This window comes from Puma concolor, chromosome B3 (assembly GCF_028749965.1).
Source record: "Puma concolor isolate L17-30 chromosome B3, mPumCon1.1.hap2, whole genome shotgun sequence".
Classification (NCBI taxonomy): Eukaryota; Metazoa; Chordata; class Mammalia; order Carnivora; family Felidae; genus Puma; species Puma concolor.
The window spans coordinates 65178650-65202571 of NC_141672.1; the positions used below are offsets into that span (position 1 = coordinate 65178650).

The 23922-nt window shown below is 44.0% G+C and overlaps 1 protein-coding gene across 3 annotated transcripts in view; it reads left to right on the forward strand.

Moving 5' to 3' along the window:
- The window catches only part of LOC112856378 (uncharacterized), a 143078-nt gene that overhangs the window by 63610 nt on the left and 55546 nt on the right, over positions 1-23922 (forward strand). Inside the window, exon 3 of one of the 3 annotated variants that reach the window (XM_086709949.1) lies at positions 2016-2217. The exons of 1 other annotated variant lie outside the window; for it this stretch is intronic. In XM_086709949.1, the coding sequence (XP_086566075.1) occupies positions 2016-2038 (23 nt within the window). In that variant the 3' untranslated portion in view covers positions 2039-2217. Of the gene's footprint in view, positions 1-2015; positions 2218-19450; positions 19537-23922 lie in introns of those variants that run through there. One more of the 3 variants, XM_086709948.1, reaches the window with a different exon arrangement.

Below are 23922 nucleotides of genomic sequence, written 5' to 3' on the forward strand. Positions count from 1 at the left end.
TCTTCTGCATGTCGCTGTCCAGTTTTCCTAGCACCACTTGCTGAAGAGACTGTCTTTATTCCATTGGATATTCTTTCCTGCTTCATCAAAGATTAGTTGGCCATACATTTGTGGGGCCATTTCTGGGTTCTCTATTCTGTTCCATTGATCTGAGTGTTTGTCTTTGTGCCAGTACCATACTGTCTTAATGATTACAGCTTTGTAATACATCTTGAAGTCCAGCCTTTGCCTTCTTTCTAATATCTTTGGTTGAGGTCCTTCAAGGGGAGGCCTCAGGATTCAGAAAGGCTGCAGATGGGAGAGATGGAGAATCTGATTGGCCTGAACTTGACTGGCTGTGGCCTATAAGGCTCAAAGCAGCAGCCTTGAGCAAGTTTGACACTCTATCAAGAATGCTAGGGGATTAGGAACAGTTTTTTTCTTAAGTTCTCAAGAGTCTCTGTTAGGTGAATGTTTTTTGAGTGTTTTGGCATCACTAGTGATTTCTGTCTTGAACTCAATTAGAATAAGTTTGAAATCTGTGCTTTGCATCCCTGGCAACTGCATTCTTTCATTTTTTTTTCTTCTTAAAAAACAAACAAATGCTAAGGTTATACTGTAATAAACTATTCAAATTAACATTGTACAGACAAAGAGGGCAATGGTGCTGAAAATCAACCTTTGGCAGTTTTGCTACAGTGCCATGCAATAACTTGAAATGTTCACTGTCAGCTGAAAGTCAAAAGGCATGGTATAAAAGGTGTGTGGAAATGCCAGTGTTTAAAAATACATGCTTCACAAAAGATACATTCACTGAAAGAGACTACAGATTGGTTGGAATATAAATATCAGCATTGGCCTAGTTTTTGTCTGTGAGGTTTGGAGTAATGGCTACCCATGCCCTATCCATTTTCTGCCTTGATTCCTATGTCTGTTAATAGCATTATGTCCAGTACTTCTACTGCTACTTCCATCATGACTACCATGATGGAATTGTTGTATTACTGGCCTTATTGTTGTATTGCTGGCCCTTATTGTTGTATTACTTATTGTTGTATTACTGGCCCAGACCATCCTACTAAGAGTCCTTGAGCAAGACTGTCTTGGGCATAGACTCCAGAACTATGACTAGATTTGGATGAAGCCGTGAGAGATTTGATCAGATATTCATTTAATACTTGTGAGGTTTGTGACCCTACCTGACAAGGATATTCAAAGAAGTCAAGATTCCATCCAGTTCAAGTATCTGTAGAAATAGTGAAGACTTTTAAAAATCTTAAGAACCAGAGAAGAACATATGGGGGTAATACCAGAGTGGACTTCACTGAGAATTGGGCACTGTGTTACTTCAATCCCAGGCTTTCAGGGTGAGAACTCTCCATTTTGAGGGCAGTGATATCATAACTCATAACAGGGCTCAAATTGTCCCATTAGGGTTGTGGACAGGAATCCATTTGATGTCCTGGCCAAAGAGCCCTCTAGTCATTAAGAAATCTTACCCACATTACACTGCTAAGGATGTGTCTCCAAAATTATTAGAGGAGAGACCCCAGAACAGTTTTGGATGACAGATGATTTCTCTAATGGGTATGCATCTTTTGAACATTGAAAAACTTCAGAATTAATTATAGAACTGTTTAAGAGACTCATACTATATTTTGGCTGTAAAAAATCTGGGGCATTTTATATTTTAAGCATAATTAAGGTGATCGAGTAGTAACTTTTTGGCCTGAAAGTAGCAATATAGGAAATCTGACACCATGATACTCAAGGTTTTCAGCTCCCATCAGAGGTTTTCATTGCCACCACTATCTTGGTTATCACTGAGAGATGCTTACTAAGTTACACTTGAAAGATAGCTACTCAGCTCTGACCTCTTTCCTTAAAATCTAGCAGCCCATTGAGTTGGTGAAAAAAAGTTGGTGAACTAGAAATTCACTTTAAGCAAGTTAACTGTCTAGGTAACATTTTGAAGAAATCAGGTAGAGATAGACTGTAGCACACACTAAAAATCATTCCAATTGGCTTTTATTCAGCAGAGACATTCTCTGACCATTGAAGTGAGCCTAGAACTCATACACCCTCTCTGCAAGTTGACAAATCACATTAAAACGTATTAATGATGTTTTGATGTGTGTCAGACAGAAGGGCGCCAACGGAACTCCAAAAGGTGAGATAATCTCATTTCTCTTGTGGAAATGTCTACAAGTCTCTATCATTCTACTCTGTGTCCTAGAAAGCTGCTGAATGATATAAAATTTAGATATGATAACAAAATGAGTTAAAACACTTTTAATTTGGATTTTGGACACTTTGTAATCCAAAGCAAGGGTTATCAATCTTTTATTTTAGTTTTTGAAGAACTAAATATTGTACATATATCAGCCAGAGATAGGACATTAATCAAACTGACTATTTCTTTCATTTCATTAGTCCACCACATTTACTGGTCATAGAAATGTGCTAAGCACCTTGGGAAATTAGGAAAGGAAGACGGCGGTCTTAATCCTCAAATGTAAGTGAATGGAGTTGTCTCTGGGTTTTTGTTACAGACTTTGGCCCATCTAGGGCTCCTGGATTATAAATTATTGGGAAAGGAGAACCTTTTATTCCATCTCCAACAGCATTTATCCTGTGCTCTGTAGAATACCACTTTCCCCAGGGGAGCCTAGCTATCCATTTTTTTCTTCATTGTAGGGTAGGAGCAGATATGTTTCTCCCCATTTTGCTTATAGCAGAAGTGAGGCTAAGGAAATTATAAAGGTCATTTCAGATAAATTAATCTGACTCAGAAATCTTAAGATTTTGCTGCAAGTAGCAGAAGGAAATGGGTTATAAATGACAAATGCAAGATTTGTTCAATATTATATTCTTGGAGCACATGGATAACTCAGTCAGTTAAGCATCCCACTCATTTTGGCTCAGGTCATGATCTCAGGGGTCCTGAGATGGAGCCCTCGTCGGGGTCTGTGCTGATGGCATGGAGCCTGCATGGGATTCTCTCTCTCTCCCTCTCTCTTTGCCTCTCCCCCACTCACACATGCTCTCTTTCTCAAAATAGATAAATAAACATTAAAAAAAAATTAACTTTCTAAAAAATATATTAGGTTCTCTATTGTCATAAGCTTTGCATCTAGAAGAGTGTTGGGAGTGTGCAGAGTGATGTCTCTGTGCAGCGATGAAAAGGGGAAACATTACAGAAATCGGTGAGCCTGCTCATCTCTCCCATGACAAAAGAGAATCCCCTGAATTTTCAAAGTGAGGTTTTGAAAGTCATGTATGTACTATCTTGAAAGCTGTAGTAAACTAGGAAAAACAATCCCCTCAGACAATAGACATATTTGGTGGAATTCTTGAGAGGGATGCAGTAATTTTATAACTGAGAAAACAAACATAAATATTTAAGAAATGATAAGTTCTCCCGGTGGAAATCACTTACCCTTCCCAACATGGCATGCAATTGCCTGCAGGCTTTTCTAGTCAGAGAAGCCACCTGCATTTCTCACCCGGTGAATATTCAGGAAGACTCTCAGTACTTCTGCTAATTTATGTCTGTGTGATTAAGATTTATTGGAAAATTGTGCAATATCAGGATCAATAAGTAGGGACTTTGGAACAGGAGCAGCCGACACGCAACAATTCCTCTGCTGGGATGGATGTGCGACTTGAAGAGAAGACACATCCCTCTGTCAATTAGGTTTTAGGTTCATGGCCTGAGAAAACAATGAAATCAGTCAGGTATTTAGCAAAGGGGAGTATGATACAATAAAATCTCTCATAATGAATTTAGCTCAATTCACTTGGAAAGCAAGGGGTAGAGGCCAAGAGAGAATGGTTGTATAGTTCAGACGGCTCCAAGATATTATAAATGGGCCTATTGACTATGTCCCACAGCAGCTATCTAGAATGTTTCCTTCTAATTGTACCATAACCAAGGCCTTAAGTAATAATTGGGAGCAGGATTTGGATGAAAAATAAAATAAAGCCCACATTTATATTTACATTAATTTTTCAGGATGTATTTTTTATTCTTTATTTCTTATTTCTGACATATTGTTTTCTGAGAAAACCTGCATATATTTCTAAAGGGTAAAAGGGTGAAGGGTAACTTGGAAAATGTTTGCTTTCATGCCTTGACACTTGAATCTGCTCTGCCTTCAAGATACAGGATAGAAGAAAAATCCTTCATATAGAACTCATAGACTAGACACTGAACCCCCTTTCCCCACAGTCTCCCTTTTACCCCAATCCAACCCCCTCCCACTACCCTATTTGATGTTGGTCCTGAAGTGTTGATATGGCCTGGCCCATGTAGTAGTGTCCTTTTCCTAGAGTGGCTATTAAAGGAGAACTGGGGTAATGCTTGAAGGACCCCCAGGGGAAGTACAGCTTCCTATAAGAAGCCTGCCCAGGAGCCCTAAATGTTATTTTTTCATGTTTCCAATTGCTCTGTGAAAAACAAAAGAAGTTTTGAGTTCAGAGAGTCTTGAGGTGTGTACTTCTAGGAGTTCTATGAGTACTATTAGTACAGTTTCCAGGCCAGAGGCTCAAGATCACCATTTTTGAACCATGGATGGATATAGTCAGTAGATAACCACCTGTGCTTCCAGGCAGATCTGGAGAAAAGTTGGGGGGTGCTGTCAGGGGGATCCACAATGGTGGTAACCTTGTAGGTTGGTCTGGTGCACATTCTCTTTAGCCCAAAAGGCTGAACAGAGGCTGGTAAGATTCCATTTCCTTTATTAAAGGGAATATTAAGACTAGGGGTGGGCCACAGAGTTGCAAACAGCATTCAGGGAACTGCAATGCTGAAAATAGGCCAAGTTCCCCATTATTGTACATATGGAGTCAGCACATCAGTTATTGATGTAGCTGACTTGTTCTCTGTGTCAGCCTATTTCAATCTTGAAAAGTTCTGTCTAGGGGCTAAATGAAACTGAGCTAAACTTAAGTAATAGGTCTCAGAGGTCTTGCCCCAGTGGTGTTCTTGAGCCAACTTGGACCTACCTGAGGAAAGCCAATTTTGTGCATATCTTTCCAACTCTGTGTTCAATGATATCATGTTGGTAGCTGGAAAAATGTACAATTCCAAGTTTTTACCTGCACGCCATTTTCTTGAGCCCTTCCATTTTTTTTTTTTAATTTTTTTTTTCAACGTTTATTTATTTTTGGGACAGAGAGAGACAGAGCATGAACGGGGGAGGGGCAGAGAGAGAGGAAGACACAGAATCGGAAACAGGCTCCAGGCTCCGAGCCATCAGCCCAGAGCCTGACGCGGGGCTCGAACTCACGGACCGCGAGATCGTGACCTGGCTGAAGTCGGACGCTTAACCGACTGCGCCACCCAGGCGCCCCGAGCCCTTCCATTTTGAATGATTGGTCTAGTTTGGACAGAGGAATTCACTTTGTCTTGAGCAGATCTGCTTTGGCCTCACAATCTTTGCCACTCTTATCCTGCTTGCCTCTGCTTAAAGCTCTCTCTTCCCTCTTGATTCTTCCAGCACTTTCCATCTGCAACACTCTGGATATTTGCACTCCTTACCTTGCTTCGGTGTGTTGTTGTTGCCATTTTACTGTATTCCCTGCACCTCCAGCTAGAAGGTAAGGCTAGGGAGAGTGGGTACTGTTTAAGAGCATCAGCAGTGATGGTAACAATAACAGACAAGGGTGGTTCAATAGGGGGCTTAAACAGAGAAGAAAGAGATTTGAAAGGCATATTAAGATAATTTAAAGTCCTGGAGTAACACTCATTCAATATAAATGACAGGAGGGAGAGGACTCTGTGGGTCTCATTCTGAAGATATTCAAATGTTCTAATAACGTGCCTTCCTTATGAGGCATGCTTAGTGATTTTTTAAATCATCACTGTTGATTCCCAGTCAGAACTGCTCAAGAAGTAGGTTTCTTTATGGCTAGAAGAGGAAATTGTGCAAGGAGTAAATGTGAACAAGCAACTATCACTAATTACTTGCTGCACATCCCAGGAGATCCTTCAGGAGGGTTCTGAAACGGAAAGGAGGAGGGAGTAATAGCTAACAACTTCTGCTGTTTACCTTGCGTGGGTCTGTTAGCAGGCAGTTTTCCCTTAGCTTCTCATACATCACTCTCTCACTCTCCTCTTCACCCCCCACTTTTACAGGCATTTGGGGGCTTTCCCCCTGTGTCCAAAGAGTCCCAGCTGGGCTTTATCACTCTGTCTGGTTTCCGGCATCCATGGTCTTGTATCCCAGAAGGCCCTTCTACTGAAGGGATCCCAGATAAAGGGGAAGTATCAGAGAGGATCACCCAGCTAGTTTCCAGAAGCAACTTCATAGTGGCTCAAGGCACTTGAGCCCCCAATGGAGGAGGTTCAGGCAACTACCAGGTGGGCAACATCCCCTTTGAGTTACACTAAGATACCGTGTCAGAGTCTGGTTTCCCTGGCGAATCTGCACTTTTGTGAAGGTGCGTTGTCTTGATGATATTGTCTGTGTGTCTGTGTAGGTGGGGTGGGGGTGTGGGTGGAGGAGATGTGCCCGAGAGGAGAGGCAAGTCCAGGCTCTGCTGCTGCGCTGGGACTGCCAGTCTCTGCTCATAAAGGCACTGGAAGTGTTTGCTGCTTTTGTTCTGCTTCCCAGTCATACTGGCTGGGTTAAACCAAGATCCACTAATTCTACGAATATGTGGAAGACTCTTTGAAGACAAAAAGATGAGCGGGGGGAATAGTAATGACCAAAAGCTGAAAAAAAAAAAAAGGAGCAGAGTTATTTTCTTTCCCTGGAGGAGCCTTTCCGTCTTCGGGGAACATATATTGGTGTCCTACACACAAGGTATTGGGATTCTTAAAGCAAAATACTGTCTGCTGAGCCATGTAAATTACATCGCTCAACAATGCTCCTCTGTAAGTAGAGTTTTGCTTTGAAAATACTCAAAGGGGATGGGAAGATAGTTGACCTGTGGGTTATAAACAAAAACATTTTCATTTTTCATTAATATTGAATAGACTTTCCCAGCCCCCATTAAGTAGGCACTACGGATAGTAAAAGAATACTGGTAGAAGCAATGCTAAACTCTTAGCCTATTCAGGGTACCCACATGTTTTGACCTGGGCTTATGAGTGAATGAATGATGACTTGGAATAAACATCACTTTTGTCAGCTATTCAGGCACCAAACCTAGAGGGGGAAATCTTTAGCCTTTGAGTTAAGGAAGTAGAACTGTATGTGTTTTTATGGAGGGAGGGGGAAATAGACCTATACAGTAGGTCAAAATAGTTGCTCTTCTCTTTAAAAAAGAAAAAAAAAAAACAAAAAAAAAAAACTCTGCTTAATTTTGATTTAGTCTGGTCCTTTACATCTACCTGGGCTCATATTGCCTATGCGTACTTTTAAGTCCCAGGAAATCAATGTTTGGAGGAACGTAATTCTTCACAAACACAGATTCTCTACCCAAATCGTCACTTTTGTCTTTAGGTGAAAGCAAGTGCTATTTCAGGTAATCATAGTCCTAGGAAAATGATTAAGGCCTGCTGTCTCTTTATTCAGGCATCTGGCTCCTTAACACCATAAACTAAAGCATGCCTTGAAGCACAGTTTCTGATAAACACAAGGATTTTTGACATCGGGACAAACACTCCTGTTCCTACATGCTCTGCATAATTGGACAGCAGACAATGCTCCTTTTCTTCCTTATGATCCTCTGTATTGCTGTGGAAATCTGAGAAAAATTGTGATAATTGCTATGATTGTGCACTTAACGTTCCTAGTTCAACAAGGATGAGGAAAGAGTAGCAAGCTTTGTGGCTTATATGAAATCTGGTAAAACCTGGCATAGATAGTGGCCAGTTTTAGCCATTGGTACCAGGTACTACAAGGTTCAGTTGTTGAAAAAACACATTTACCGAGGAACTTCTACCCTGACAAATTTCAGGTAATCGTTTCATCTGCGTTTGCTGGAAAGGCGCTTATCCATGCTCTTTGGACTCTATTATGTGTGGTGTTCTAACCAAGCAGCCCACTGCTTGTGAGAAGAGGCTACAAGTCAAAAGACACAAACTGTGGTTCGACTGGCTGCTCCCCCTGCTCTAAGTGGAAAGCTCTGTCTAGGACCAACTAAACAATTTGTGGGGCTCATTACAAAATGGAGATGCTGGAGGGGTGGGGGAGTGGCCGCTGGGTGGCTCGGTTGGTTAAGCCTCTAACTCTTGGTTTCGGCTCAGGTCGTGATCTCACAGTTCGTGGGTTCAAGCCCCAAGTCGGGCTCTGTGCTGACAGGGTAGGGCCTACTTGGGATTCACCCTCTCCCTCTCTCTCTCACTTTCTGTCTCTCTCTCTCTCTCAAAATAAATTTAAAGAAAGAAAGAAAGAAAGAAAGAAAGAAAGAAAGAAAAAAGAAAAGAAAAGAAAAGGCAAGGTCCCTTGTTGAAAATTTATTAGGAATTTTAAAGCAGTGACAGCAAAGATGTAGATCAAACATGGGACCCTTTCAAGCCAGGGGCTGTGTGACTCACAGATCATAGGCCGGTGAAGCTGGCCCTGGCTCTGACCTTCCTAAGTGAGAAGATAGGATAAGAAGGGAAGGACCTTAATCCTCTCCCACACACAGTTGACAGTGTGTGCCAAATGCTCCCAAGAAAGAGGTGATGTTCCACTGAGGGCCCAGGGATCCACTCTTCCTGCCCTTGGTGGGGAGGAGACAGAGCAGCCTGAGTGATGACTGGGACGCCTTCGAGATCCTTCTGATCCTCCGTGTGTATAAACCTGGAAGCCCTTATCCAAAAGGGACTCTAATTCTAAGATGCCACACTTTTCTTCACTACTCTTCACAAATTGAGAATCGTGGCTTTACCACTTAATAGCAGTTATGACCTGGAGCTGGCGGTATGTCATCTCTGAGACTCAGTTTCCTTGTTTGTGAAACGGAGATAATACCTCATGGAGTGGCTGTGAGGATTATATTAAACAACAGACGTAAAGTGGTGCAAAGTGGTGCTTAGTAGAGTTCTGGGCACATGGTCAACTCTCAGTAAATGGGGTTATTATCACTATTATTATGGTAACCCCTTGCTTTTGGAAAAGTGTGTGTCGGAGAGAAAAGCACTCTTTGTGTACTACCCACTCAGGCCCCGGGGTGACAACTCGGTTGAAGGCTTATGCTACCCCAGTAGGCCTTCTCTGACTCTTTTTTTCCCAGCTTCCTCCAGCTTAACTCTTTTCAAATGTAGAATCTTTTGAATATGATGAAAGTCCACACACTAACAAAGCCACTGCTGCCAGCAAGGTCACCCAAGGAGAGGCAGTCTTGTCCTCTGGGCATGCAGAACAACATGCATTTATTCAGGCGGGGAGGCTTGCAGGCTGCGCTGAGCCCCGGCTCAGATTGATTCCCTCTTACGGCCTCTTTCCAAGCCAGGCCGAGGGAGGCTCTTACAGTCCCGATTCAGCTTGGAGGCGTCATCTAGATCCATTCGTTGGCTTTGTTGGTGACATCAGATTTTCCCAGATGCTATTCTGATCAGAGCAGCTGGGAGGTGCTCCCTGGCTCTTTCTGAGGGAGGATGTGGCCCATGTAGTCATTCTTCCTATTGCCTCCTAGAGTGGACTGGGCATGGAGTTGCTGGCCTGAGTTGGGTCAAGGCAACCTTTTTTTTTTTTTTTTTTTTCAACGTTTATTTATTTTTGGGACAGAGAGAGACAGAGCATGAACGGGGGAGGGGCAGAGAGAGAGGGAGACACAGAATTGGAAACAGGCTCCAGGCTCTGAGCCATCAGCCCAGAGCCTGACGCGGGGCTCGAACTCACAGACCGTGAGATCGTGACCTGGCTGAAGTCGGACGCTTAACCGACTGCGCCACCCAGGCGCCCCGGGACTGTGGTTTTAAATTATTTGCACCTTTACTTTAGTCTTTTGGAGCAGATGGCCTAGTACAGACTCCGTTGAGGGACCTTTGGCCACAGCAGCTTTGTCAGAACAGAAAGGAAACTAGCATTTGTCAAGTACCCTCTGGGTTCCTGGCACTGTACTAGGGTTGCCATTATTTCTTCTCAGAAGGTGGAAATTATTATCTCAATTTTCTGTCAGTGAAGAAACTGAGGCTGTTTGGGTATGCTACTCAAATGCGCGTAGCTGGTAAGAGGTAGAACCGGCATTGAAACCCAGTTCTGACTTAGGTTTCTCTCAGTTGCTGTTTGTTGCCTCTGTAGACTGGCTTCTCAAATGGGAACATTCATCTGAATGTATGGGGACGCGGCTGGAAGGCAGACACATGTTCTGTATGCGCAGACAGGGAGGAGCAGGGAAGGGCAGAGCTTGGTGGGGTGTCTGCGCTAGTAACATGTGCGGTATTGGGAGGGCCCAGAAGTCCCTAGAGGGCTCTCTGCTGGCATTTGGCTCTCATTAGAAGATAGAGTGAACATGAGGTTCAGAGAACCTTGGGTACTGCCTAGATGTATAGCTTCTGCCATGATTAGCTATAAGAAGAGAAGCAACTAAAAGTAAGTATCAGGATAGTACTACCCAGAGACATGGTAGAAAGAGATCTGTAAAATCCTGTTGCACATGGACTCAGGAGGATGTAGAAACCAGCTCTTTAAATTATTTTTTTAATGTTTATTTATTTTTGAGAGAGAGAGAGAGTGGGAGAGGGGCAGAAAGAGAGGGAGACACAGAAGCTGAAGCAGTCTCCAGGCTCTGAGCTGTCAGCACAGAGCCTGAGGCAGGGCTTGAACTCGCAAACCATGAGATCGGGACTTGAGCCATGTCAGATGCTTAACTGTCTGAGCCACCCAGGCGCCCCGAAACTGGTTCGTTAAAAATGTTGATGAAGAGCTGAGCCAGATACCCCACCGACATCTCCGGCAACATTGCCTTTGAGGCATCCTGGTAAATGGGGCTGGGACTCTGTGGTAGAGATTCCTTGGGCAGCTTGGCATGGCAATAGGTAGGTTCCTAGAAGACCTGACCATGCCACCATGAAACACATTTCACTCTGCTTTAGAAGAAGGCTCCGACTAAGGCCCACTCCAGGCCCCTCCCACTGATGGGAGTGGTGTCCCTGGGCTCCTGATATCTCCTAGGGTGGGTGGGTTGGACTGGGAAGCTGACAGGGCTGCTGTAGGTGGAAGTCCCTAGCACTTAGCAGCTCAGAGCTATAAGAAACAGGGACTAACACTTCCATTTGAGCTGTTCCATGGTTATCCCAGGGTGGGGATGGGTTTGGTGGAGGATGGGAGCATCAGTGGGATTTAAGAGTGATGGATATTTATTCCTGACCCCCCTGATGATGACAGTCTCCTTATTATGCACACTCATAATACAAGGAAAAAGGTATCATGATTTGTTATTTCACGTTTATTTGTGCAATTCTTTGAGTGACGTATCTTCCAGTCAGTTTGTTTTCGCTCATCATTGATTCCCAATGCTTAGTACATTGCCTATCACATACAGCAAGTGTTCAAATAAATATTTCTTCAGTGAATGAATTAATGAAAAGTTTTGAAAGTACTAGAAGTGAAGAAAGTGCTTCAGAAATAGTTTTGCACTGCCTTTCTCAGTTCTGCTGATTAAGTTAATGACAGATACCATAATTACTGGAGTTCCAGATAAGAATCCAGAAAATGCTATCTTTTGCAGTGTCATAGAAGGACCAACTTTGTTCCTCTTCACTTGCTGGTGATACACTTGTCTTTGAATGAGATGAGGCATGGGGGCAGTCAAGATGCCCTTTTGCCATGGCTCTGGACTTAATCAGTTATAGGTCCCCCACTGGAGGCATGAGAGTTGCCAGGAAAAAGCCAAAAGAAGTAAAATAGATCTTCAGGCTCTGCATGGGAAATCAAGGTTAAGGCAAACTTTAGAAGGCTGCAGGTAGGAAGATTTGGAAGTTTTTTGTGTGGTTTGAGGAGATCTGAAAGGCTAGCCTGACCAAAAGACAGATCCCTTTATTAGCCTATTTGGAGGTTCACAAATGTCTATGTTTATGAACATAGAATTTAAGAGTTTGGGTTAAGATTTGACTCTTGAGGAAGTATAAACATTTTCCTGGGTGAGGTATGTGTGAATCATGAGCACCCTAGAAGTATGGAAGCATGAATTATTTTGATAAGCTAGCCAGCTCTTAATGACTGAGCTGAGGTCTTCCAAGGGCCAGAAGGAAAGTGATAGGTAAAGTTGAGAGGCTATTGGAGTGTGGGGAGTTTGGGGGTTGGTTGGAGTTAGGAGGAGAGGTTTTGAGGAGGGTGGTCTCACAGAATATTCCTGTTGGGGTCAAGTAGGCACTTGGCAGAGAAATATTGCCAGGGTCCAGGCACATCCCTGGGTACACTCAAGCTGGATATTTTGAGGTGGAGTTTAATAAAGAGGCTATTACAAACGTGTGATCAGGGTAGAGGTGAATCAAACCACGGACACACCTTGGGACAGGCACTAACAAGGAGCCAGGTGTTCCACTCCTGGCCTGATGGAGCAAGGGGAGAGAGCAGTTATTGGACCCTGGAAAGGCAGCTGTAGGAGAGACCACTTATAAACCGTGGTGGATTAAAGACAGTCTAAAATTCTTTGATAGTCCTTTCATCAAAAGTGAGGTCTGTGTTCTCTCCTCTTGAATCAGAGGGGTCTCTGTGACTGCTTTGACCAAGATCATGGTGGAAGTGATGTTGGCCCAGTTTCTGGGCCCAGGCCTTAAGAGATTGGGAGCTGGCATTACTTTCCTCTTGGACCACTCACTTTGCTGGGAGGAAGTCTAACAGCCCCAAGGAGAGGCCCTTCTGGAGAACTAAAGGTCTCTGTTAGCAGCCCTGACTAAGTTCCCCCAGATGATCAGATGATAACCAGCACCAACTTGCTAGCCATCTTGGAAGTGGATTCTCTAGCCCCAGTCACCCTGCCCTGGCCTATTCCACACGGAAGAGAGTTGAGTTGCCTCTCTAAGCCTCATCCAAATTGTAGGTTCATCAATAAAATAAGTGATTGTTATTGTTTTAAGTTACTGTTTGAGGTAAGTTGTTACCAATGGATACAGGAGTATAAATATATGTTATGGCCTCCATAGAGGCACTCAGATAACTCAAGGTAAGCTGGCAGGATAAACACTCTGACCTCTCTCTCCTCCTGCCTACTTATTTACTGCCAGTGACCTACAACTGGATGAAACCAATGAAAGCCTGAGGACAAGGAACCTATTGATATTGTCCTTATAGGTCAGCACCCTGGGGGAAGTGTGAAGGGAGATATGGAGGGACAAATGGAAGACATCCAGCAAGGGTACCTGGCAATTTGAAGTTGATATCATGGCGTTGATCCTGTTTGATAAAACTCAACTGCCCAACTCAGCAGAACACAAACCTTAGAAGACGAAGGCCAGTGTCAATTTTGGAAGGTAGCCAGATACATGATCGATTAGAAAGGAGAAGAATTTGCTTAAGACATTTCTTAATCAGAAAAGTAAAATCTAGTAATGCCCTATGAGTGCTGGACCCTCAGCTCAGGAGCAGGACTGTGACTGACCTACTCATTCCCCAATTCCCTAAGTGGCTGCCTCAGGGGAGCCCTGGGGAGCCTGATACCAAGTGGAGGAGCTGGATTTGCCTTTATGTCCCATAAAATAAATATTTGGGCTTCCAGGGAAATTGGAATAATCTGGGTAAGGAAGAGTGAGATACTTTCCCAGGGCTGGAAGCCCCAGAGAGGCAGGTAAACCCTGGGTGACCTGGACAGAATCAAGACTGATATTGCCTAGCCAGTCAGAGGCATGAGGCAATGAGCCCATCCCTGGAGCGGTGTGCAGACCGGGAGGAGCCTTTTCTGATCTGCCTTTAGGAGGGGAGGAGGGCTACTCCCTGGGCTTCAGGGCCAGCCCCAAAGCCAGAGTGGTGCTTGCCACTGTCTAGGAGGAAATCTGCAAAACCCAATGAGCGGAAGCTTTGGAGAATTGCCCTCGCTTAGAGGGAGGTGGTAGAATGTGATGGTTAGAGCTGGGGTTCAGGAGTCTAGCTGCCTCGATTCAAATTCTGACTCTGCCCCTTGCTGCCTGTGTAACCCTGTTTAACGCCTCTATGACTCCATTTTCTCATCAGTAAAATGGAGATAGCAGTGCATACGATGTGCAGCTTTTGTGAAGGATAAAGGAGCCCCTGACACACACGTAGGGAAACGATGGGATGAAGCCGTTGAAGAGAATAGGCTCTGGAGCCAGGCAGCTGGGTTTGAATCCTGACTCCACCAGCGACAATATGCATGACGTGGGGCAAGAATCTCTGTGTCGTGGTGTCCTTTTCTGGGGGGGGTAATAACAGCATGCACCTCCTTTATTTGGCTCTCATGGAGACTAATGAATTCATCTAGGTGAAGGGTTTAAATATATTTTTTTAATGTTAATTTACTTTTGATAGAGCACAAGCAGGGGAGAGGCAGAGAGAGGGGGTGACAGAGGATCTGAAGCAGGCTCCGTGCTGACAGAAGCAAGCCTGACGCGGGGCTCGAACTCATGAACTGTGAGATCATGACCTGAGCCAAAGCCAGCTGCTCAATCCACTTAGCCACCCAGGCGCCCCTAGATGAAGGGTTTAGAGTGGGAGGTGGCTGCACTTAGGGAGCACTCCCTCAGCTGTGATGATCAAGATGCCTTCTCCATCCCTGCGTGAGTGTTTGGGGCCTACAGTAACAATATTTGCATTCTGCTGGAAGCATTAGCTAGAGGGAGAAATCCATGAGCTCAGTTCAGATTTAGCAGGAGATCCCTGACTGCCCTGCCTCTGGGCAGGTGGCTCTGTGGGTAGTTGAGCTGTCTGTTCCCTGACCTTGTGGTCACACGGACTTCTTTGTTTTCTGCTCTGTCCCAGTCTTATCTTAGCTTCGAGGCTGTCCACCAAAGACATTATTCCCCTCCCACTGCCCCCAGCGGCATTCTCAGACCCAGCTGGGCAGAACATGGCTGCCACGGCCAGTGTGGGGTGACTGATGGCTCACCGGGAGCTGGGCTTCCCTTCTGCCCTGGGGCCTGGTTGTGGAAAGAAAGCAAATGAAAAATGGCAGCAATAAAGAGGATTGTTTCTGGTAGACAACGCTTCTTTGCTTCCCAGTTAATGATGTGACTTAGGCCTAAGACGAAGGAGTCTGGAATCTGAGCAACCTGGTTGTCCTTCCAGCTTCTGGAACCCACTTGCGATACTGCCATTCTCCTGTGCCTCAAGTGTACCCTTCCTTAAATTAAGATCTTGCCTTACAAAGGCCTCATCACGATTTGCCTGTTCCTGGGTGGCTTGCTTTGATAGACTCAGGGGCAGGATGTGGCTGAGACCCACAGCAGCTAGTGGTAAATATTCCAGAACACCAGCAGGCAGGAGAGGAGACACCATCTTGGCCCATGCTGACAAGCTGGAGAAAGTCACATTAGTAGTTAACCTCCTGGGGCCTCTTTTTATAAAATGAAGGTAACATGAACTGGTTTTGGGAAGTGACCTGAGGCTAATGAAATCCTTGGAGAAAGAGCTAAGGAATATCAGGTGGTGGTATTTATTGTGTTGACAGAACAGCAATGCTCGTCAGATCTTCTGATTTTAAGGCCTGAGAGTGGTCATCCTCAGGTGGACAGTTCTTCCCGCTTCTACTCCTCCCTCCTTTCAGCCCCAGCCCTTCTGTGAAGATCAGGAAGATTCTCAGGAATGGTTGCCCCTTGGACTGGTGGAGGAGCAGGAATTCTGGGAAGAGAACCGTTCCAGGAGCCTGGCCTGCCCTTGAGTTACAGTGAGTTTTCCTCTGGAGGTGAGTCCTCTGAGAGCCCAAAGAAGGCTGCCCTCATCCTCCTCACCTGGGCTGACCTGGAAAAACTGCAAAGCACAATTCATGCCGTTTCTTTGCTCTGCCCTCCCTTGCTTGCTTGCTTTCCTTTCCTTTCCAAAAAAATTTTTTTTAATCTTTATTTATTTTTGAGAGAGAGAGGCAGAGCGCAAGTGGGGGAGGAGCAGAGAGAGAGGGAGACACAGAATCCGAAGCAGGCTTCAGGCTCTGAGCTGGCAGCACAAAGCCCGACGCAGGGCTCAAACTCACGAACCCAGAGATCGTGACCTGAGCCACCCAGACGCCCCTGCTCTGCCCTTTCTGTAAAGTGTCTTTCCTCCGGAGCGGGCAGAGCTACTGTCCTGGCCTCCAGCTCAAGTATCGTGTGAGGAAAGACGTAGTACAAAGAACAGCAAATAAGCTTATAGCTTCTAACCTCCAACCAAAGAGCGTGACTGCAAAAGAGAGCCTGCAACATCCTGCTAAACTGCAACTTTTGCAGGTAAAATTTTCAGTCAGCCACCAGAGGGTGCCCACAGAGTTCTCTGAAAATGACCAAAACCTGAAGAATTAGGGGAGAAAGACAATTTCCAGTGCATGTAAGACCAAGACAAAATAGAGCTCGCCCACACCTGACTCGAACAGATACACAGGCCAGCTGAGGAGCCAGGAGTTTGCAGCGGGGAGGAGAGCCAGGGCGGGAGTGATAGAAATCACCTGAGTTTTAGCTAAACAAGTTGCTTCTTGATTTTCAATTGGCAACTGCAATAGTACTTTGAGGATTGGCTCAGGGTGCATGTTCCTTCTTTGGCAAAACTCCCTTCCCCACCCTTTCCCCATCCTTGTGTACAAAGGAAATGCAAATCCATGTAAATATTAGCCTAAGCCACAGGCTTCTTGGAAGGTAAGGTGCTGCCCCTGCTGCTGCTGCTGCTTTAAAAAAAAAAATCCTATAATGCAACTGAAAAGACAGATTTTCTGAGCCACTGCTCCTGCACCAGGGGGAGGCTTCTGAAAGAAGAAATGGAGAAGCCATGGTTCTCTGAAGAGAGGGCCTTGTGTGGAGCGTGCCTGGAATGAGAGGAGCAGAGGGAGGCTCCTACACTCTCCCCAGTGGGGTCTGGCAAGCAGGCGGTGCCTGGCATCCCTGGATCTCCAGGGCCTGGCACCGTGACTGACACACAGTAGGTGCCTGCGGATGTTTGTTGAATGACTGAGTGAAACGAATGGGAAGTAAGCCGGAGTGGGTGGGTCACTGCCTGGGCTGGCTGGGAGCTTTCACAGGGTGAGGGGAGAATTGGGAAAGGGGTGGGTGAGGGTGGAAGGTTAACTTTCCAGGGAGGAGAGATCCTGTGTTCTGGTTTGCCTCTGCCTCAGGCCTTTTCTGTGGACGTCTGAGACTCCAGAACAAAATGTTTTGACTTTATCCTAAGGCTGGTCAAACCACCCAGGGGCCCCCCCAGCGGCCCCATTTATTCATATGGCCTACTCATTCACAGTTACTGAGTAGTGATGGGGACCCTGGCAGTAACCCTGTGTCCCCACTCAAGGCACCTAGTCTCCTTTAGCCATTCCTTGGTGAACTGGGTATGTAAATGTTGGGGGGAAGTGAGCCCATTAAATACTGGGAAGGGGTTTTGGCTCTCTGGAAACCCAGCTAGTGGGGAAATGGGCTTAGGCCTTGGTTCCTGGGCAATTGGGCCATTGATCTTTCTGGACAAGTGCGAGCAATATGTGTATATATGCCGTGTGTGTGTGTGCGTGTGTGCGTGTGTGTGTGTGTGTGTGTGCGCGCGCGCGCGCGCGTGCACGAGGCGTCTGCAAGCATGAGTATCGGTTGCAAGAATGCCTTGCCCTTGATGTAACAAATTACCACAAGCTGGATGACTTGAAATAACAGAAGTGTATTTTCTCACAGCTCTGGAGGCCAGAAGTCTGAGATCAAAGGGGCAGCAGTGTTGGCTTCTGCCGGAGGCTCTGAGGGAGAATCTGTTCCATGCTTCTCTCCTATCTTCTGGTGGCTGTCAGTAATTCTTGGTGTTCCTTGGCTTGTAGATACATTGCTCCATTCTCTGCCTTTGTCTTCACATGGTGTTACATGGCTTACAATTCTCTGTTTCCGTCTCTTATAAGGACTTGTCGTTGGACGTAGGGCTCTCCCTAATCCAGGATGATCTCACCTGAAGACCTTTACCTTAATTACATCTGCAAAGGCCAAATAAGTTTACATTCTGAGGTTCTGGGTGGATATACCTTTTTGGGGAACACCGTTCAACCCAGTACAAACAAGATGCAAATGTGTTCATTGTTGGATTACTCTACTGGTGGACCATGTGTGTGCTTAAATAAGCAACAAACAGGGATACTGAGAGGGAGAGAGACTGATTTTGTTTTTGAAAGAATTTGATATTTCAAAAAAATGAAGTCCTTGTGGAACAAATATGATTTAAGATAGTTTTAAATTTGAATTTTACACAGAAGTGGGAGAAAGAAAGCATATTTTCCCTGCCTTGGTCCCTAAAGATGTTGATCAATGTAATTAGTGAATTATAAATAGTTCAGTATGGTGACAAGGTAGAATGTGAAGGAGTCTTTTTGTTGGCGGTGGTTTTTTTTTTTTTTAAAGTTTATTTATTTTGAGAGAGAAAATGCATGGGAGCAGGGGAGGGGTGGAGAGAGAGGGAGAGAGGGATCCCAAGCAGCCTCCCGGCATCAGGCTGTCATTGTAGAACCTGATGTGGGATTCGATCTCACAAACCGGTAGATCATGACCTGAGCCGGAATCAAGAGTCGGCCGCTTAACCGACTGAGCCGTCCAGGCACCCCATGTTGTTGGTTTTATTCTGTTTTGTGTCTTGCAATTATTGAGGCCACTGGTGACCTTAGCAGGAGCAACCGCCATGTCCTTAACATCCTTGGGTTGGGGTTGAGGATTGAATGAAAGTGAGAAGATTGTTAGTGTGGGTATCTTTTTGCAAGGAGCTTGAGTGTGAAGTGAGAGAAGAGACATAGTGGTCTCTGAGATGCGGTCTGTGACCTTAGAAGGTTAATTAATGATTTGCTATTTGTGCTTGCCACAATTAACTTTAACTGCTGCCAGAACTTCTTAGGGATGGTATCCACCGATGACATCTCTGAAAGGGTGCAAACTGAGGTTGCTGTCTAGCCCAAAGCTTCCCCTCAGGTGTGCCTTGCGTAAAGCAGCAGCTCCCCACCAAATTCAACAGCTTGACAGAACCTCAGTGTGCCAGCCCAATGCCTTCTCTGTCCTTTGTACAGTGTCTCGCCTGCCTGGCTGTTCTTCCTCCATGACCTGCTTATCTTTTAAAGCTCAGCTGGAATATTCCCTGTTGATTCTACCCTTCCCCCTTGAAGTTGCTCATTCTTTAGAACCCCCATAGCACCTGTAAATTACATACATAGCACTTTTCATGATAAGCATTATCAGCACCAATGACCTGTTTCCATTACTACTCGAATCCAGGTTTTGTGCAGTAGATGTATTCTTCTAAGCAGCAATGTGCCTTAGAGGAAACTCACCCTTCCCCAGGCCAAGGGTGGGTCTGATGGGCCTGAAGGTAATCACATTCCTGTTGCCAGAGGTTGATTCAGGGATGGGCATGTCACCCAATTCTGGCCAATGAGACATGGGAGACTTTTGAGAAACGTTTTCTTGCTCCTAAGCGAACAAAAGAGATGTTGTCTCTTCTTTCTCAAGGTCTTGTCATGTCTGGAAATATTGAAGCCATCTTGCCATCACCTTGAGAAGGAGTTGAAGCCTGAGGATGGCAGAGCAGAAAGACGGTAAGAGCCTAGATCTGTAATCACATGGCTGGGCCACTGAAACTGCCTACCCAGCTCTCTGCCCCTTAAGAATTACAATTATTGCAATTAATGCATTTCCTTATTGTTTAAAGATGCTTGAATCTGTTTCTCTGGCTTGAGGCCAAAAGCATCCTAACTGAAACAACTTGCCATATAATAAATATTTGTCAATTATAACTTGATTTTAAAGTGATGGCCTTCGAAACAAAAGAGCATGTTGTCTGAGTTCTTGTCATGCACTAGGATTTGGAAAAGTAAAATACGGTATTCCCGTGGCCTTCTCCTTAGAGGCCCAAGGTTATTTCATGTATTTGACTATGCCACTCAGATGGTAGAAGCAAAATTTCTTTTTCTGGAAGATTAAGAAAAAATTGGTCTTGAGCTATTTGAGGGAAAGTAAACAAAGTTATAAGACCCAGAGAAGAAACCTCATTTCCATTGGATCACTGACCCAAAGGAAAGTCTCTTTGGGGAGATACATAAGTAAAGCTTTAAAAATTGAAGTACAATTAATTATAGTTCACTTTGTTTTGTTTTTTTTCTTTTTTTTTTATTCTCAAGTTATGTTAACATCCAGTGTAGTCTTAGCTTCAGGAGTAGAACCAGTGATTTCATCTCTTACGTATGACACCCAGTGCTCATCCCAAAAAGCACCCTCCTTAATGCCGGTCACCCATTTAACCTACCCCCATCAACCCTCAGTTTGTTCTCTGTACTTAAGTCTCTTCTGGTTTGCCTCCCTCTCTGTTTTTATCTTCCTTCACTTCCCTTATGTTCATCTGTTAAGTTTCTCAAATTCCACATATGAGTGATATCATACGGTATCTGTCTTTCTCTGACTAACTTATTTCATTTAACATCATACCCTCCAGTTCCATCCGTGTTGTTGCAAATGGTGAGATTTCATTCTTTTTCATTGCTGAGCAGTATTCCATTGTGTATGTATATATATATATATACACATACACACCACATCTTCTTAATCCATTCGTCAGCTGGTGGATATTTGGGCTCTTTCCATAATTTGACTACTGTTGATAGTGCTGCTGTAAACATTGGGGTGCATGTGCCCCTTTGAATCAGCATTTTTGTATCCTTTGGATAAATTCCTAGTAGTGTAATTGCTGGGTCATAGGGTAGTTCTATTTTTAATTTTTTGAGGAGCCGCCACACTTTTCTCCAGAGTGGCTGCACCAGTTTGCATTCCCACCAACAGTGTAAGAGGGTTGCCCTTTTTCACATCCTCACCAACATCTGTTGTTTCCTGAGTTGTTAATTTTAGCCATTCTGATGGGTGTGAGGTGGTATCTCATTATGGTTTTGATTTGTATTTCCCTGATGATGAGTGATGTTGATCGAGCATTTGTTCATGTGTCTGTTAGTCATTTGGATATCTTCTTTGGAAAAGTCTTCTGCCCATTTCTTCACTGGATTTATTTGTTTTTTGGGGTATTGGTTTGGTAAGTTATTTATAGATTTTAGATGCCAACCCTTTATCTGATATGTCATTTGCAAATATCTTCTCCCATTCCATTAGTTGCCTTTTAGTTTTGCCGATTGTTTCCTTTGCTGTGCAGAAGCTTTTTACCTTGATGAGGTCCCAGTAGTTCATTTTTGCTTTTATTTTCCCTTGCTGATTATAGTTAAATTCTAAAAAATTAAAATAGGGTACCACTGGCTCATGAAGAAAGAAATGAAACAGAATCAATATCGAGAAGTAGAGCCCTAAACATAGGGGGATTTAACATATAATAAAAGTCTCATTTCAAATCACTGAGGAAAACTAGATGTTTTATCAGTGCTGTTTGGACAACATGGTAGCCAGCTATAATAATAAATACATAAATAAATTTGAAACCATACCTCACACTTTACCAAAGAAATTCTGAATGGGTCAAAGATTTTAAATATAAAAATGTGAAATCACAAAAATATGAAAAGAAATATGGACTATATTCTTGTAATTTATGACCAAAGAAAACTTAAAATTTTTTTAATGTTTATTTATTTTTGAGAGAGAGAGAGAGAGAGTGTGCATGAGCGGGGGACGGGCAGAGAGACACAGAATCTGAAGCAGGCTCCAGGCTCTGAGCTGTCAAGACAGAGCCTGACGCGGGGCTTGAACTCACAAACCAAGAGATCATGACCTGAGCTGAAGTCAGATACTTAACTGACTGAGCCACCCAGGCACCCCTGAAAAAAACCTTTTAAGATATGACACAAATTATAGCAGATATAAAAATGATTGAAAAATTCAACCATGTTTTTAAAACTATGCATGCAAAAACAACCATAAGTGGTGTCAAAAGTCAATGGACAATTGGGAAACATATCTGCAACTTGTTCCTACATAACCAGTAAGAAAAAGACCAACAGCACAATACAAACGTAAAGGATATTGTGTTAGGTGACATAGATTGGCACTTTGGAAGTTATCTATCAAAATTACAAATATGTATAATCTTTGATTCAGAAATTATATGAATTATTTGTACTAATTCTATTAGTAGCAATTCTATTAAATTACAGACATATTCCTCGATGTGGGAATCCCTTATTGAACAAGATTATTCATTGCAGCGTTATTTGTAGCATCAAAAAATTGGCAATAGTGGAAATGATCACTAACGGGAGAGAAATAACCACTGATGGTTAGACAGATGGTCCTATGTTAATATAATGGGTTACTACTTGTCGTGGAGGAGGATTGAGGAGCTCTTTGTTACTTGTGTGATCTCTGATACATACTAAGTAAAAGTAAGGAATGGAATAGGATAGTAAGTTACTATTTGTGTAAATAGAAGATGGTGGGAGGTGCTTTGCGCAAGTTTACTTGTATGTTTCTGAAAGGAAAAGTAGGAAATCAGTGATACTGAAGCCTCTGGAGAGGAACTGGAAGGCTAGAGCGTGTGTGGAAGGGAGGCATCACTGTATAAAATTATATGCCTTTGACTTCTGAACGATGTGAGTGTATTACCTATTCCAATTCCAAACCGAATAAATTACACTTAAAAAGTTATTTTGAGGGGTGCGTGGGTGGCTCAGTCGGTCAAGGGTCCTACTCTTGATACTGGCTCAGGTTGTGAGATCAAGCCCCCACATCGGGCTGTGCACGGAGCATGGAGCCTGCTTGGGATTCTCTCTCTCCCTCTCTCTCTCTGCACCTCCCCTGTTTATGCTCTCTGTATCTCTCAAAATAAGTATATAAACTTAAAAAAAAAAAAGGATATTTTGAAAGCAAGGAAGAGAAATAGAAAAGCCCTCAATGCTTTAAAAACCCAAACTGAGGGATGCCTGGGTGGCTCAGTTGGTTGGGTGTCCAACTTCAGTTCAGGTCATGATCTTGTGGCTTGTGGGTTTGAGCCCTCCATCAGGCTCTGTGCTGACAGGTCAGGGCCTGGAGACTGCTTCAGATTCTCTGCCTTCCTCTCTCTCTGCCCTCCCCCGCTTGGGCTCTGTCTGTGTCTCTGTCTCTCAAAAATAAGTAAACATTAAAAAAAAAATAAAAAAAAAATGAAAACTGAAAATGAGGAACTGTAGATCTAATTCAGTAAATGGGGGACACCCCTGTCTAGCAGGAGTAGGGCCCAGCATCTCCACCTTCTGCAGCTCTCTACCGACCTCAGATAGGGTGGGGTTTCATTTGCCAGCCCTAAGCCCTCTCCCTACCACTTCCCATTCCTCCTGCCCCAAGGTCAAGCTGTCTGCTGGGGATTCGCCTCTATGCTTCTGTCTTCTGCATACCCAGGGCAGAGCACTAAGCTGAGGGCATCCTACTTTTCTTTGCTGGGCACAAGTCATGGGTGCAATTGTTTGTCTGAAGGGTGGAAGAGTAATTGAGACCCTTAATTTTGGAAAATTAGACTAAGGCAGAAGAAAATGTAAGCCGGTAGGATGTAGGAAGTTTTCACCCACAGAGTATTGTAACAGGGTGAGTGAGAGGAAATGGTAACAAATCATAGAAAGGAGAACCACCTACTTGCCACACTTTGGCTGAATTTTTCTCTTCTCAGAGTTCTGTAGTTGATGCCTTATTAACATCAGAGAGGATTTGATGACTTGTGGTATTCAGTCCTGACTACTGAAATGAAAAGGATAGAAAATGAAAAGTATGGAAAATGAAAATCAATTGCATTCTCTAATTTTAGTCAGCCCATTCCTGGAGCATATTGAATACTACTTTGGGGTCTTTCATTGTTCAGGTTATTAATAACAAAGAACCAAAGTATTTCACATTCCTAAAGAGCCTTTCATCTCAAAGGAGCCAATGTAATTCACTAATTCAGTTACCTGAACTACATTTGGTAATTATTTGAGGATCACTTCACCCAGGGGTGAATTTCAACGAGTTGTGTGACACCGCCA